At 38.2% G+C, this 14421-nt stretch overlaps 1 protein-coding gene across 14 annotated transcripts in view; it reads left to right on the top strand.

Annotated features, from left to right (window-relative positions):
• LOC139975821 (protein sidekick-1-like) overlaps window positions 1–14421 on the top strand; it is an 84202-nt gene that overhangs the window by 63321 nt on the left and 6460 nt on the right. For all 14 annotated transcript variants that reach the window (XM_071984090.1, XM_071984131.1, XM_071984064.1 and 11 more), the window contains 7 exons: window positions 3208–3346; window positions 3910–4073; window positions 7059–7232; window positions 8898–9056; window positions 9962–10249; window positions 10811–11104; window positions 13863–13999. In XM_071984090.1, the coding sequence (XP_071840191.1) occupies window positions 3208–3346; window positions 3910–4073; window positions 7059–7232; window positions 8898–9056; window positions 9962–10249; window positions 10811–11104; window positions 13863–13999 (1355 nt within the window). The remainder of the gene's footprint in view (window positions 1–3207; window positions 3347–3909; window positions 4074–7058; window positions 7233–8897; window positions 9057–9961; window positions 10250–10810; window positions 11105–13862; window positions 14000–14421) is intronic.

Below are 14421 nucleotides of genomic sequence, written 5' to 3' on the forward strand. Positions count from 1 at the left end.
TGTAAATTGTTTTCTGTTTGATAAATAGCTTCTAATCCAGTCTAGTCCTGTGCCTCTTATGCCATAATGTGACAATTTCATAAACAAAATACGGTGATCAATTGTATCAAACGCTTTGGACAAGTCCAAGAATACACCGACGGAAGTCATTTTATTATCTATGGCATCATACAATACCTCCAAGGCCTCAGTCAAAGCAAGTTCGGTTGAGTGTCCTGGCCGATACCCATATTGACTTTTGAACATAATATCATGTTTACTGATAAAATTATAAATACGATTATGAACTATTCTTTCAAAGATTTTAGAGAAGCCTGTTAGTACAGAAACTGGGCGATAATTACCTATAACATCGTGATCCCCTTCTTTGTAAACAGGGATAACTTTCGCAATTTTTATATGATCTGGGACAGTACCAGTTGCTAAGGATAAATTTATAATGTGAGTAAGAGGGTGAACAACGTAATGTAACACCTTTCTTAGTATTGAAGGCTTTATGCCATCGAAGCCGGCAGATTTATCTGGTTTCAAACAAGCAAGTGCAACTTTAAATACTTCACTCTCATTTGCAGGAGACATATAAAGGGTTGAAGGATTTGAATTTCTTAGGTAATGATTTGGATTAGTGTCACTATGAATATCTGACGCTAAGTTGGGCCCAACATTTATAAAGAAATCATTGAATGCGTTTGTAATCTGCTTAGGATCATTGGTTTTACCGTTGCTGACTTTCATCGTGTCGGGAATAGACGACTTACTTTTTCTATTATGTAATACATCATTGATTATTGCCCAAGTACGTTTAGAATTGCCACTGCAACTATTGAACTTATCAGAATAATACCGAGTTTTCGAAATACGAATAATGTGGGTCAATTTATTACGGTAAGTACGAAACTTGTCGGAATTGTCCATATTGGGGTTTTTCAACATCTTGCGATAGAGTTTATTTTTACGTTTGATTGATTGTAAAATACCAGTCGTTATCCAAGGATGACGCTTTTTACGACGCTTTGAGTTACTGATATAAATATATGGAAAGCATTCATCATAAATATTTTGAAAAACTGTAATGAAATTGTAATAAGCTACGTTCACGTCCTCAATAGAACATATAAAATTCCAGTCGGTATTATGTATTAAATTATTAAAATACGTAGTATTCTTGTCGGAATAGTTCCTAGCGTAGTAGCCAGAATCAGATTTACTCTGTTCTACTGAAGTTTGAATGAAAACGGGGAAGTGGTCACTTATATTCGTTAGTAGTATGCCAGGCGTGATATCAGTAATATTGTTGGTGAATATATTGTCAATAAGTGAGGCCACGGTTCCACTTACTCGAGTAGGCTTGGAAATTGTAGGGAAAAAATTGTTTGAAAACACAGTGTTTATGAAGTCAGAAGTTCCATTTTTTAGTAAATCAATATTAAAATCCCCCATGATATAACCATGTTTGTTCTCACTAGATATTGAATTGAGTATAATATTTATATATTCATTGAATGTAGATGTCAAACCCTGTGGAGGTCTATAGACTACTCCAAGGATTATATTATTCTTATTCATTGCTATTTCTATGAAAGTGCTTTCTATCGCCTCATTGAAAAAAGATATGTCAGTCCTTTTTACAAACGTATAATTATTCGATATAAAAAGACCAACACCACCACCTCTCTTGCTATCCCTGTGACTTTCTATAAAAGTATATTGATCTATTTGTAACAAAGGTGATATTTGGTCACTTAACCACGTCTCACTGAAGCCAATTATTGAGAACTCATGATTAAGAAGGGAAAGAAAGTCAATTATTGAGTTGAAGTTTTTGTTTAGGCTACGACTGTTTACATGAAACAGAGAGAATACATGAGGTTTACCAGTGAGTTGATTGAAGGAATCAATGTCAAAGTAGCGACAAAGACTAACAGGAACTTGTGAGTTTAGGTTTTGTGAGTCATAAAAATCATTATTCATGAACTGCGGACTTGGTGAGCTGTATCATCTGCATAGGCACATGTGGCTTACACCCACCCTTATCCCACATCACCAAGGTGAGCAGTATCATCTGATAGGCACATATATCTTAGACCCATCCTTATCCCACATCACCAAGGAGAGCTGTATCATCTGGATATATAAGGCACAGATAGCTTAGACCCACCCTTATCCCACATCACCACAGTGAGCTGTATCATCTGATAGGCACATATAGTTTAGACCCACCCGATTCCCACATCACCAAAGTGAGCTGTATCATCTGCATAGGCACATGTGGCTTACACCCACCCTTATCCCACATCACCAAGGTGAGCAGTATCATCTGATAGGCACATATATCTTAGACCCATCCTTATCCCACATCACCAAGGAGAGCTGTATCATCTGGATATATAAGGCACAGATAGCTTAGACCCACCCTTATCCCACATCACCACAGTGAGCTGTATCATCTGATAGGCACATATAGCTTAGACCCACCCTTATCCCACATCACCACCGTGAGCTGTATCATCTGATAGGCACATGTGGAATACACCCACCCTTATCCCACATCACCAAGGTGAGCTGTATCATCTGGATAGGCACATACAGTTTAGACCCACCCGTATCCCATATCACCAAGGTGAGCTGTATCATCTGGATAGGCACAGATAGCTTAGACCCACCCTTATCCCACATCACCAAGGTGAGCTGTATCATCTGGATATATAAGGCACAGATAGCTTAGACCCACCCTTATCCCAGATCACCACAGTGAACTGTACATATCACTAATGTAGAGGTTTATTTGTTATATAATATCTACCCACTGCTATATCATTAAATAAGGGGTTAATCAACGGTCTAGTGTGCGTTACTCACAGGATTAATACACGATCGGGGGCCGGATAATGCAAGCGAGGCAAAAGGGCGGAGCCCGAGTGCATCCAGCGATAGCATTAACACCCGGAGTGCATTAATCATGTGAGTAACGCACGCTAGACCGTTGATTAACCCCGTTCAATCATACACTACCATTTGTGTGGGGGAAAAATCATAAAACAAAACATTTTTGGTTACATATAACCAAAGATTTATTAAAGTGATGCCCCGTAATTTTACCGTGCGTTACTCACAGGATTAACCACGGTCAGCTGACCTGAATGGACCAATAGGATTTAGGAATCTTTACTAAGTATGAATGAACATGATATATAACTCTGCTCTCAGAAACACCGTCTGAGCCTACCTTCGATGAAGTTACTGTGACGTCAACAACTGTGACACTCAGATGGAGTCCTCCTAAGAATCCTTTTGGAGCAATACGATACAACTTGACCCGGAAGATTGATGAAACAATTCTTGGAAGGTAAAACACAAAACTCCTGTCTCAACTAATTACAAAGAAAACAATTAAATTAACCTGCTTCTTATCTGGCCTTCTAGAACAAGGAAGAGAGAGCCTCTGTAGGCTTGTGTTTTCAATGTTTTTTCATATCTGCAGTTTAGAGAGAGTATATCCATTGACTTTGTATCACAAGATAAAAATATGTGATGGTTATAAACATTTATTTTCAATAATTCAGCTTAAACCTGCATTGAAGACGTTTAGCACCATAACTTTGAATAACATTCAGTGGTGATGACATGGTTAAGCACCAAGAACTGTTGGAGGGTATGGGGGGTGGGGGAGGGGGGGGGGAATGGATACAAAGTTGTCTGTACCATGTTTGAAAACTTATAAACACATATTTTATTTAACATTGTAATTGTAGTGTTCAGGTGCAGAATGGAGGGGGTTGACATGCAGGATTGGGGGTTAAGGTCATTAAAATTGTCACCAACAATGTAGCTGACACAATGAAAAAAATATCAAATACATATTTATCTGTACATGTTGTAATGTATTGTCGTTGTTCAATCTTACTACAGCGTTAATACCACATCTCTGGGGCCTGGCACTTTGGAAGCCGTTGTAAGGAATTACACATTTACTGATCTCCTACCATATACAATGTACACATTTCTCTTGAGAGTCAAGAACCATGCTAGACAGTCTAGAGGTGTTGAACAAACTGTTACTACCAAACAAGCTGGTAAGAATCATTTGTCTTTTCATATAAAAGCAAATTCAAGTCCTACCTTTGGTTTTTCTGTCGGTGGTTCGGCAGTTTCTTTTGTTCTACATCATCCAATCGTTTCTTCAATTTGATTTGAATTTCCTTCATTTCAAACTCTGGATCTATCGCTGCCTCTTGATCCATAAACATGTACAGGGGCGGCGATTTGTTTCAAATATTTGTGGGGGGGGGGACATGCCCACCCCGTCCCCCCATGATCGCTGCCCATAAACATGTAGAACATTGTTGATAATTTATATACAAAGACAGTAGATAACTGATGTTCTACTTGTTATGCTCATTTTGGTAACAATGCATTGTTCATAATAAATTAAACGTACTCAATCCATTCTTGATTTCTGTTAACATGTTTTATAATATACAAATTGATTGACTGGGAGGCTGCAATGGGTAGTTTTGGATTCCTGGGAAACATGTGAGGTTGCCCAACCAAAATCTATTTAGAATTACCAGAAAGGAAGGAAAAGGAACTCTTGGAGTGTTAGCTCAGTGGTTAACGCCGGTGCCTTTCAATCATAAGGTCCCCGGTTCGAGTCACTCCCAGATTAATGAATGTCGTCCAGTTACAGAGTTGTTGACAATTAACAATTGATAATCATGGACGTTAAATATGAATGTAAGTGACTGACTTCGGTCAGCTTGAGGCTTTGATAAGCCAATGAGGCTTCTTCGCCAGTTCCTGCTTGCAGGAGGATCTAATATACATACATACATACATACATACATACATACTCTGTTTTAAATTTGGAGCGTCGTTTTTTTCATATATATGAGCATACATTGAGGTATACCATTGTATGGTGTAATAGCTCAGTTGTTAGCACACAGCATTGACTTTGAAGTATAACATTTTATGTTGTAATAGCTCAGTTATTTAGCACACAGCATTGACTTTGAGGTCTACCATTGTATGGTGTAATAGCTTAGTTATTAGCACACAGCATTGACTTTGAGGTATACCATTGTATGGTGTAATAGCTCAGTTATTTAGCACACAGCATTGACTTTGAGGTCTACCATTGTATGGTGTAATAGCTTAGTTATTAGCACACAGCATTGACTTAGAGGTATACCATTGTATGGTGTAATAGCTTAGTTATTAGCACACAGCATTGACTTTGAGGTATAACATTGTATGGTGTAATAGCTCAGTTGTTAGCACACATCATTGACTTTGAGGTATAACATTGTATGGTGTAATAGCTCAGTTGTTAGCACACAGCATTGACTTTGAGGTATACCATTGTATGGTGTAATAGCTCAGTTTGTTAGCACACAGCATTGACTTTGAGGTATACCATTGTATGGTGTAATAGCTCAGTTATTTAGCACACAGCATTGACTTTGAGGTCTACCATTGTATGGTGTTATAGCTCAGTTTGTTAGGACACAGCATTGACTTTGAGGTATACCATTGTATGGTGTAATAGCTCAGTTATTTAGCACACAGCATTGACTTTGAGGCATACCATTGTCAGTTATTTAGCACACAGCATCGACTTTGAGGTATACCATTGTATGGTGTAATAGCTCAGTTATTTAGCACACAGCATTGACTTTTAGGTCTACCATTGTATGGTGTAATAGCTCAGTTATTAGCACACAGCATTGACTTTGAGGTCTACCATTGTATGGTGTAATAGCTTAGTTATTAGCACACAGCATTGACTTTGAGGTCTACCATTGTATGGTGTAATAGCTTAGTTATAAGCACACAGCATTGACTTTGAGGTCTACCATTGTAGGGTGTAATAGCTCAGTTGTTAGCACACAGCATTGACTTTTAGGTATAACATTGTATGGTGTAATAGCTCAGTTATTTAGCAAACAGCATTGACTTTGAGGTCTACCATTGTATGGTGTAATAGCTCAGTTATTTAGCACACAGCATTGACTTTGAGGTCTACCATTGTATGGTGTAATAGCTCAGTTATTTAGCACACAGCATCGACTTTGAGGTATAACATTGTATGGTGTAATAACTCAGTTTGTTAGCACACAGCATTGACTTTGAGGTATAACATTGTATGGTGTAATAGCTCAGTTTGTTAGCACACAGCATTGACTTAGAGGTATAACATTGTATGGTGTAATAGCTCAGTTGTTAGCACACAGCATTGACTTTGAGGTATAACATTGTATGGTGTAATAGCTCAGTTGTTAGCACACATCATTGACTTTGAGGTATAACATTGTATGGTGTAATAGCTCAGTTGTTAGCACACAGCATTGACTTTGAGGTATACCATTGTATGGTGTAATAGCTCAGTTTGTTAGCACACAGCATTGACTTTGAGGTATACCATTGTATGGTGTAATAGCTCAGTTATTTAGCACACAGCATTGACTTTGAGGTCTACCATTGTATGGTGTTATAGCTCAGTTTGTTAGGACACAGCATTGACTTTGAGGTATACCATTGTATGGTGTAATAGCTCAGTTATTTAGCACACAGCATTGACTTTGAGGCATACCATTGTCAGTTATTTAGCACACAGCATCGACTTTGAGGTATAACATTGTATGGTGTAATAGCTCAGTTATTTAGCACACAGCATTGACTTTGAGGTATAACATTGTATGGTGTAATAGCTCAGTTTGTTAGCACACGTACAGCATTGACTTTCATACCTTGCACAAAAGATCACATTTGTTTGTTCTTTATTCTGGAGATGATTTATGCAATATTGTCATATTATTTTGATCATCGACTTTGAGGTATAACATTGTATGGTGTAATAGCTCAGTTATTTAGCACACAGCATTGACTTTGAGGTATACCATTGTATGGTGTAATAGCTCAGTTTGTTAGCACACGTACAGCATTGACTTTCATACCTTGCACAAAAGATCACATTTGTTTGTTCTTTATTCTGAAGATGATTTATGCAATATTGTCATATTATTTTGAAGTGATTAAGTGTGTAGCCTACCTTCTAGTCCCATCAGCTGCTCCTGCTAATTTGATGGCAATCTCCAGACCAGGACACCCAACTGACCTTGCAGTGAATTGGAGTTCAGTACCAACCAATCAGAGTAATGGAATCATAACATCATACACCCTGTACTGGTGGATGATGTTTCACCCCAACAAAGGATGTCAGTATGAAACAGGTACCAAAAACAAGCAGATTGTATAAACATATCATGCCTTAAGTATGCATGTGTCCACTTGGTGTACCGTGTATATTCAGCAGGCCATCGCAATGCCATCTCTTACTCAGTTATGTTGACTTGGTATATAGGCCATTGCAGTGTCATCTCCTAAGTCAGTTATGTTGACTTGGTATATATAGTCTGCAGGCCATCGCAATGTCATCTCATAAGTCAGTTATGTTGACTTTGTATATATATTGAGCAGGCCATCGCAATGTCTTAGTCAGTTATGTTGACTTGGTATATAGGCCATTGCAATGGCCATCTCCTACGTCAGTTATTTTGACTTGGTATATATATTGAGCAGGCCATCGCAATGTCATCTCCTAAGTCAGTTATGTTGACTTGGTATATATATTCAGCAGGCCATCACAATGCCATCTCCTAAGTCAGTTATGTTGACTTGGTATATATATTCAGCAGGCCATCACAATGCCATCTCCTAAGTCAGTTATGTTGACTTGGTATATATAGTCAGCAGGCCATCGCAATGTCATCTCATAAGTCAGTTATGTTGACTTGGTATATGTATGTATGTATGTATGTATATATATTGAGCAGGCCATCACAATGCCATCTCCTAAGTCAGTTATGTTGACTTGGTATATATAGTCAGCAGGCCATCGCAATGTCATCTCATAAGTCAGTTATGTTGACTTGGTATATATATTCAGCAGGCCATCACAATGCCATCTCCTAAGTCAGTTATGTTGACTAGGTATATATATATTCAGCAGGCCATCGCAATGGCCATCTCCTAAGTCAGTTAAGTTGACTTGGCATATATATTGAGCAGGCCATCGCAATGGCCATCTCCTAAGTCAGTTATGTTGACTTGGTACAGTATATATATTGAGCAGGCCATCGCAATGCCATCTCCTAAGTCAGTTATGTTGACTTGGTATATATATTGAGCAGGCCATCACAATGCCATCTCCTAAGTCAGTTATGTTGACTAGGTATATATATATTCAGCAGGCCAACGCAATGGCCATCTCCTAAGTCAGTTAAGTTGACTTGGCATATATATTGAGCAGGCCATCGCAATGGCCATCTCCTAAGTCAGTTATGTTGACTTGGTATATATATTCAGCAGGCCATCACAATGCCATCTCCTAAGTCAGTTATGTTGACTAGGTATATATATATTCAGCAGGCCATGACAATGCCATCTCCTAAGTCAGTTAAGTTGACTTGGTACAGTATATATATTGAGCAGGCCATCGCAATGGCCATCTCCTAAGTCAGTTATGTTGACTAGGTATATATATATTCAGCAGGCCATGACAATGCCATCTCCTAAGTCAGTTAAGTTGACTTGGTACAGTATATATATTGAGCAGGCCATCACAATTCCATCTCCTAAGTCAGTTATGTTGACTAGGTATATATATATTCAACAGGCCATCGCAATGCATTTTCCTAAGTCAGTTATGTTGACTTGGTATATATATTGAGCAGGCCATCGCAATGGCATCTCCTAAGTCAGTTATTTTGACTTAGTATGTATAATCATCAGGCCAATGCAATTTTATCTCTCTTTCAGTTATGTTGACATAAGGTATGGTATATATGTGCTGCAACTGGTCATACCATATAGATGTGTTATTTTTATCTTGATAGGGACAAATGTCACAAAACTCAAACAGAACATAACAGATGGTCGACAGTCATACCTTATGAAAGGACTCAAGAGTAATTCTACTTATTGTGTAGCTATCACTGCATCTACCAGTGCTGGTGAGGGACCATGTACAACCGCATTTGGAAGAACTGTCAAGGGTAACTGCCATCATTTCATATTTCTTTCCCCTTCTCTCCCCATGTCAGATACCTGCCAGTGCCCCTTTCTCTGGCTACTTCACCATTGCCCTGTTAGCTACCTACCATGGCCCCTTTCTCTGGCTACATCACCCTCCCCCTGCTATACCAAGTTGCCCTCTCTCTGGCTACCTCACTCTTGCCCTGTCAGCTACCTACCAGTGCCCCTTTCTCTTGCTACTTCACCCTTGCCCTGTCAGCTACCTAACCAGTGCCCTTTTCTCTGGCTACTTCACCCTTGCCCTGTCAGCTACCTACCACTGCCCCTTTCTCTGGCTACTTCACCCTTACCCTGTCAGCTATGTCTAATTGCCATTTCTCTCGCAACTTAATTCATCCCATGTCAGACATCTACCACTGTATCCTCCTTTTGATCTACTTCACCTTTCCAATGTCCTTACAGTCACCTTCAAGTTCATACCACTGTTCCTGTCTTCCACATATTTCACACTTCCCATCACATTGACTGAATGTTAATTTACTTGGAAGTTATTCAGCAGCTGTTGAAGCCATGTTGAGTAGGGAATTGATGTATTATTATGAATAGGTTTTATGTGGTTCTTAACTGGGTATGTTAATTTACTTCATACATCTTGTATGTATCGGTATTTGAATGAGGTCCTTTTGGGATTTACATTTGCAACCAAACTTATTTCGTACAAGGAGAGTGTCAAATGGGATCTAAAGAAAATAAAACATTATTATATTTAGGAATTTCAGTTTCTGATATTACAAGATCAGAATACTTGTTTGTCTGTTTTCAAGCCCTGCAGTAAAATTCTTCTAGTTATCTGCTAATCTCTGTCTTCAAAGTTTACTGTGCAGCTTCATGACATAAATATTTCAGCACTCATGTTTATTCATAGGTTTCATCAACGTGGAAAATCTCAGCATAGTGGACACTAGCGCTGATTCTGTTTTCATAGAGTGGCAACTATCAGTAACAGCCAATCTTCAAGAAGTTGTTTCTGTTAACATCATGGTCGATGGTAGAGTGGTAGCCTCTCACGTAGCCAATCATTCATCATATCACCTAGAGCATCTTGTACATTACACCAGGTATAACATATCACTACAAGCCTGTTGGCTGGAGTACCAGCAACCAGATGGATGTGGACCTTATAGCCACATCATTGCCTTGACTAAAGCAGCAAGTAAGTATATATGTTCCTACCTGCAGACTCCACTTACACACCCCTTTCGCAGACAGTGGCGGAGCTAGGGGTATTGGTCAGTGGGGGGCGAGAATGGTCTGTAGGGGTGCTTTTGACACTATAAGCGGAGAGCCACCACAGGTTGGCGCAGAGCGTACAGATATTGTTTGAGTAAAGATACTCCCTAGATCGCTGGAAATGACCCTTTCCGGGCCTGGCTAATTTGCAGATGTGACAAATGTCAGTAGATAGATGAGAGCGCAATAAAAAAGTCAATAATTGCGAATAAGTAAAAAGTAGTAAAAAGCTGAAAAGGGCGCCAGCAGTACATTTGAGGTCCGTCAGGGGGGGGGGGGCGTCCGCCCCCTCTGACTGTATGGACGCTCCGCCACTAATCGCAGATATAATGAAAACGGTGTGAATTACAGGTTGAAGCCCAGCAAGACCATCGTAATTAAATGCTCACTCAACACAAATTCTATTCATTTTAGCTTTATGTCATTTTTGTCCTTAAGATCCCTTTTCTTGAAAATTCAAAATCTCTTCTTTGGTCTTCTCCAGAGCCCTCTGCTCCCCAGAATCTGTTTGTGGCAGATTTGGAAAATGGTTGGGTGAACCTCTCATGGGAGAGTCCTGCCTCTCCAAATGGTTACATATCGTCCTATCGAGTGGTTTACTATAGCGACACAAAACGAGAAGAGGTGACAACGAGCTTAACGTTTCAGGACTTACATCTTACATGCTCCAAGTTTTCAGCCACAAAATATGTCTTTGAAGTTTATGCTGTCAATACTGCGGAAGAATTGGAGGGTCCAGCGGTCACCAAACGAACCAAAGTTTGCACCAAGCATAAAGGTGAAGGCTTAAACTTCATTTTAATATGAAGACAAACTCTTTACATGTTGTGTAATTATGGTTGAGTATGCATGAGTTGATATTCATGGCAACATGTAGAACAAATTTAAGGTTTTCCAAGTGTATATAGGAGCAAAATGTTGTAAACATCATCTGGATGTTATACGTAGCTTCTCTAGCCATACTGTCTTCTTAATATGTTACATTTGATTTAATTTGTCTTTCTTCTTAATTACTGATGTGGATCTTGAATGTTTAATCTTTATATCTAACAGTAAAATTAAGAAATTTCTCAAGAGGAAGTCAAACTCTTGAAGTGATCACTGAAAATATGATGGAAGCACACCTTCGAGTATAAGTAAATAAATATATAAGTAAGTGACCAAGCAAGCTTCATTTGATTTAAAGGCATTGAAGACTCGCCCCAAACAGCGTGCGGCAATCTGAAAAAGTTAACTTTCTGTTGCTTGCATGTGACGTTTTGTTTGTGTCGCTACAAAATGCAGACAGTAATGAAACGTGATACCTTGTTATCTTTAGCTGGACCTGAGATGTCTATCGCTGTATTGTTTGTATACTATGCTGTGGGTATAGACCGCAGCTGTATGTACTGACTGTACACTAGTGTCTAATTACTGACGGTAGCAAGCTGTGTGTGTATTTTCTGGGATCGATGGTGATGTTTAACAATTCTGTTACACCTCATTCGAAACTAGGTCAGATTACCGGCATTAGATGTTTCTTTTTGCGCGACTCTTCACACCCTTTGAGATCAGTGCTATTAAAGCTGATGGTATGTAAAAAGGCTTATATACGAATGTTAAATTGTTTGATCAGTATCAGGGTATATGTAGATTCTGAAAATAGTGTGAGTATGGTACACTAATGAATGTTGTGATACAGTAAGTATGGTACACTAATGAATGTTGTGATACAGTGAATATGGTACACTAATGAATGTTGTGATACAGTGAGTATGGTAAATGAATGTTGTGATACAGTGAGTATGGTACACTAATGAATGTTGAGATACAGTGAATATGGTACACTAATGAATGTTGTGATACGGTGAAAATGTTACACTAATAAAGTTGTGATATAGTGAGTATGGTACACTAATGAATGTTACAATACAGTGAGTATGGTACACTAATGAATGTTGTGATACAGTGAGTATGGTACACTAATGAATGTTGTGATACAATGAGTATGGTACACTAATGAATGTTGTGATACAGTGAGTATGGTACACTAATGAATGTTGTGATACAGTGAGTATGGTATACTAATGAATGTTGTGATACAGTGAATATGGTACACTAATGAATGTTGTGATACAGTAAGTATGGTACACTAATGAATGTTGTGATACAGTGAATATGGTACACTAATGAATGTTGTGATACAGTGAGTATTGTAAATGAATGTTGTGATACAGTGAGTATGGTACACTAATGAATGTTGAGATACAGTGAATATGGTACACTAATGAATGTTGTGATACAGTGAGTATGGTAAATGAATGTTGTGATACAGTGAGTATGGTACACTAATGAATGTTGAGATACAGTGAATATGGTACACTAATGAATGTTGTGATACGGTGAAAATGTTACACTAATAAAGTTGTGATATAGTGAGTATGGTACACTAATGAATGTTACAATACAGTGAGTATGGTACACTAATGAATGTTGTGATACAGTGAGTATGGTACACTAATGAATGTTACAATACAGTGAGTATGGTAAATGAATGTTGTGATACAGTGAGTATGGTACACTAATGAATGTTGTGATACAGTGAGTATGGTACACTAATGAATGTTACAATACAGTGAGTATGGTACACTAATGAATGTTAAAATACAGTGAGTGTGGTACACTAATGAATGTTGTGATACAGTGAGTATGGTACACTAATGAATGTTACAATACAGTGAGTATGGTACACTAATGAATGTTGTGATACAGTGAGTATGGTACACTAATGAATGTTACAATACAGTGAGTATGGTACACTAATGAATGTTGTGATACAGTGAGTATGGTACACTAATGAATGTTGTGATACAGTGAGTATGGTACACTAATGAATGTAAGGATACAGTGAGTATGGTACACTAATGAATGTAAGGATGCAGTGAATATGGTACACTAATGAATGTAAGGATACAGTGAGTATGGTACACTAGTATGAATGTTGTGATACAGTGAATATGGTACACTAATGAATGTTGTGATACAGTGAATTTGGTACACCAATGAATGTAAGAATACAGTGAGTATGGTACACTAATGAATGTAAGGATACAGTGAGTATGGTACACTAGTATGAATGTTGTGATACAGTGAATATGGTACACTAATGAATGTAAGGATCGATACAGTGAGTATGGTACACTAATGAATGTAAGGATACAGTGATTATGGTACACTAATGAATGTAAGGATACAGTGATTATGGTACACTAATGAATGTAAGGATACAGTGAGTATGGTACACTAATGAATGTAAGGATACAGTAAGTACGGAACACTAATGAATGTTATGATACAGTGGGTATTGCTTGCTCAAGGGTTGAACTACAATAGAGATGTGAAATTTCTAATATGAATGAATAGTATTAAATGACTGTATTGTGGTACTATAGTGTTTCTAGACGGTGAAATTACTGATCATATTAATAGTTAAACATTCACTTGTAGACAGGTATCATAGAGTTTACTGTAATTTATTATTTATTTATTCTCAACAGTATTGAGTTTGGTCATTGCCATGGTGATTGTTCCCTGTTGTATCATCACCGCCTGTGGCTTGCTGGTTTGGTGGTGCATTTTCTACCCTAAACAGAAACTTGACATCAAGATAGTTAAAGCAATCAGTCATCCTAAGGTAAGTTGATATAGTTTGCGGATCAAGCTGGTTTGGTGGTGCATTTTCTACCCTAAACAGAAACTTGACATCAAGATAGTTAAAGCAATCAGTCATCCTAAGGTAAGTTGATATAGTTGGCGGATCAAGCTGGTTTGGTGGTGCATTTTCTACCCTAAACAGAAACTTGAAATCAAGATAGTTAAAGCAATCAGTCATCCTAAGGTAAGTTGATTTAGTTCGCGGATCGAGCTGGTTTGGTGGTGCATTTTCTACCCTAAACAGAAACTTGACATCAAGATAGTTAAAGCAATCAGTCATCCTAAGGTAAGTTGATATAGTTGGCGGATCGAGTTGGTTTGGTGGTGCATTTTCTACCCTAAACAGAAAACTTGACATCAAGATAGTTAAAGCAATCAGTCATCCTAAGGTAAGTTGATTTA

Source organism: Apostichopus japonicus, chromosome 2, assembly GCF_037975245.1.
Source record: "Apostichopus japonicus isolate 1M-3 chromosome 2, ASM3797524v1, whole genome shotgun sequence".
Classification (NCBI taxonomy): domain Eukaryota; kingdom Metazoa; phylum Echinodermata; class Holothuroidea; order Aspidochirotida; family Stichopodidae; genus Apostichopus; species Apostichopus japonicus.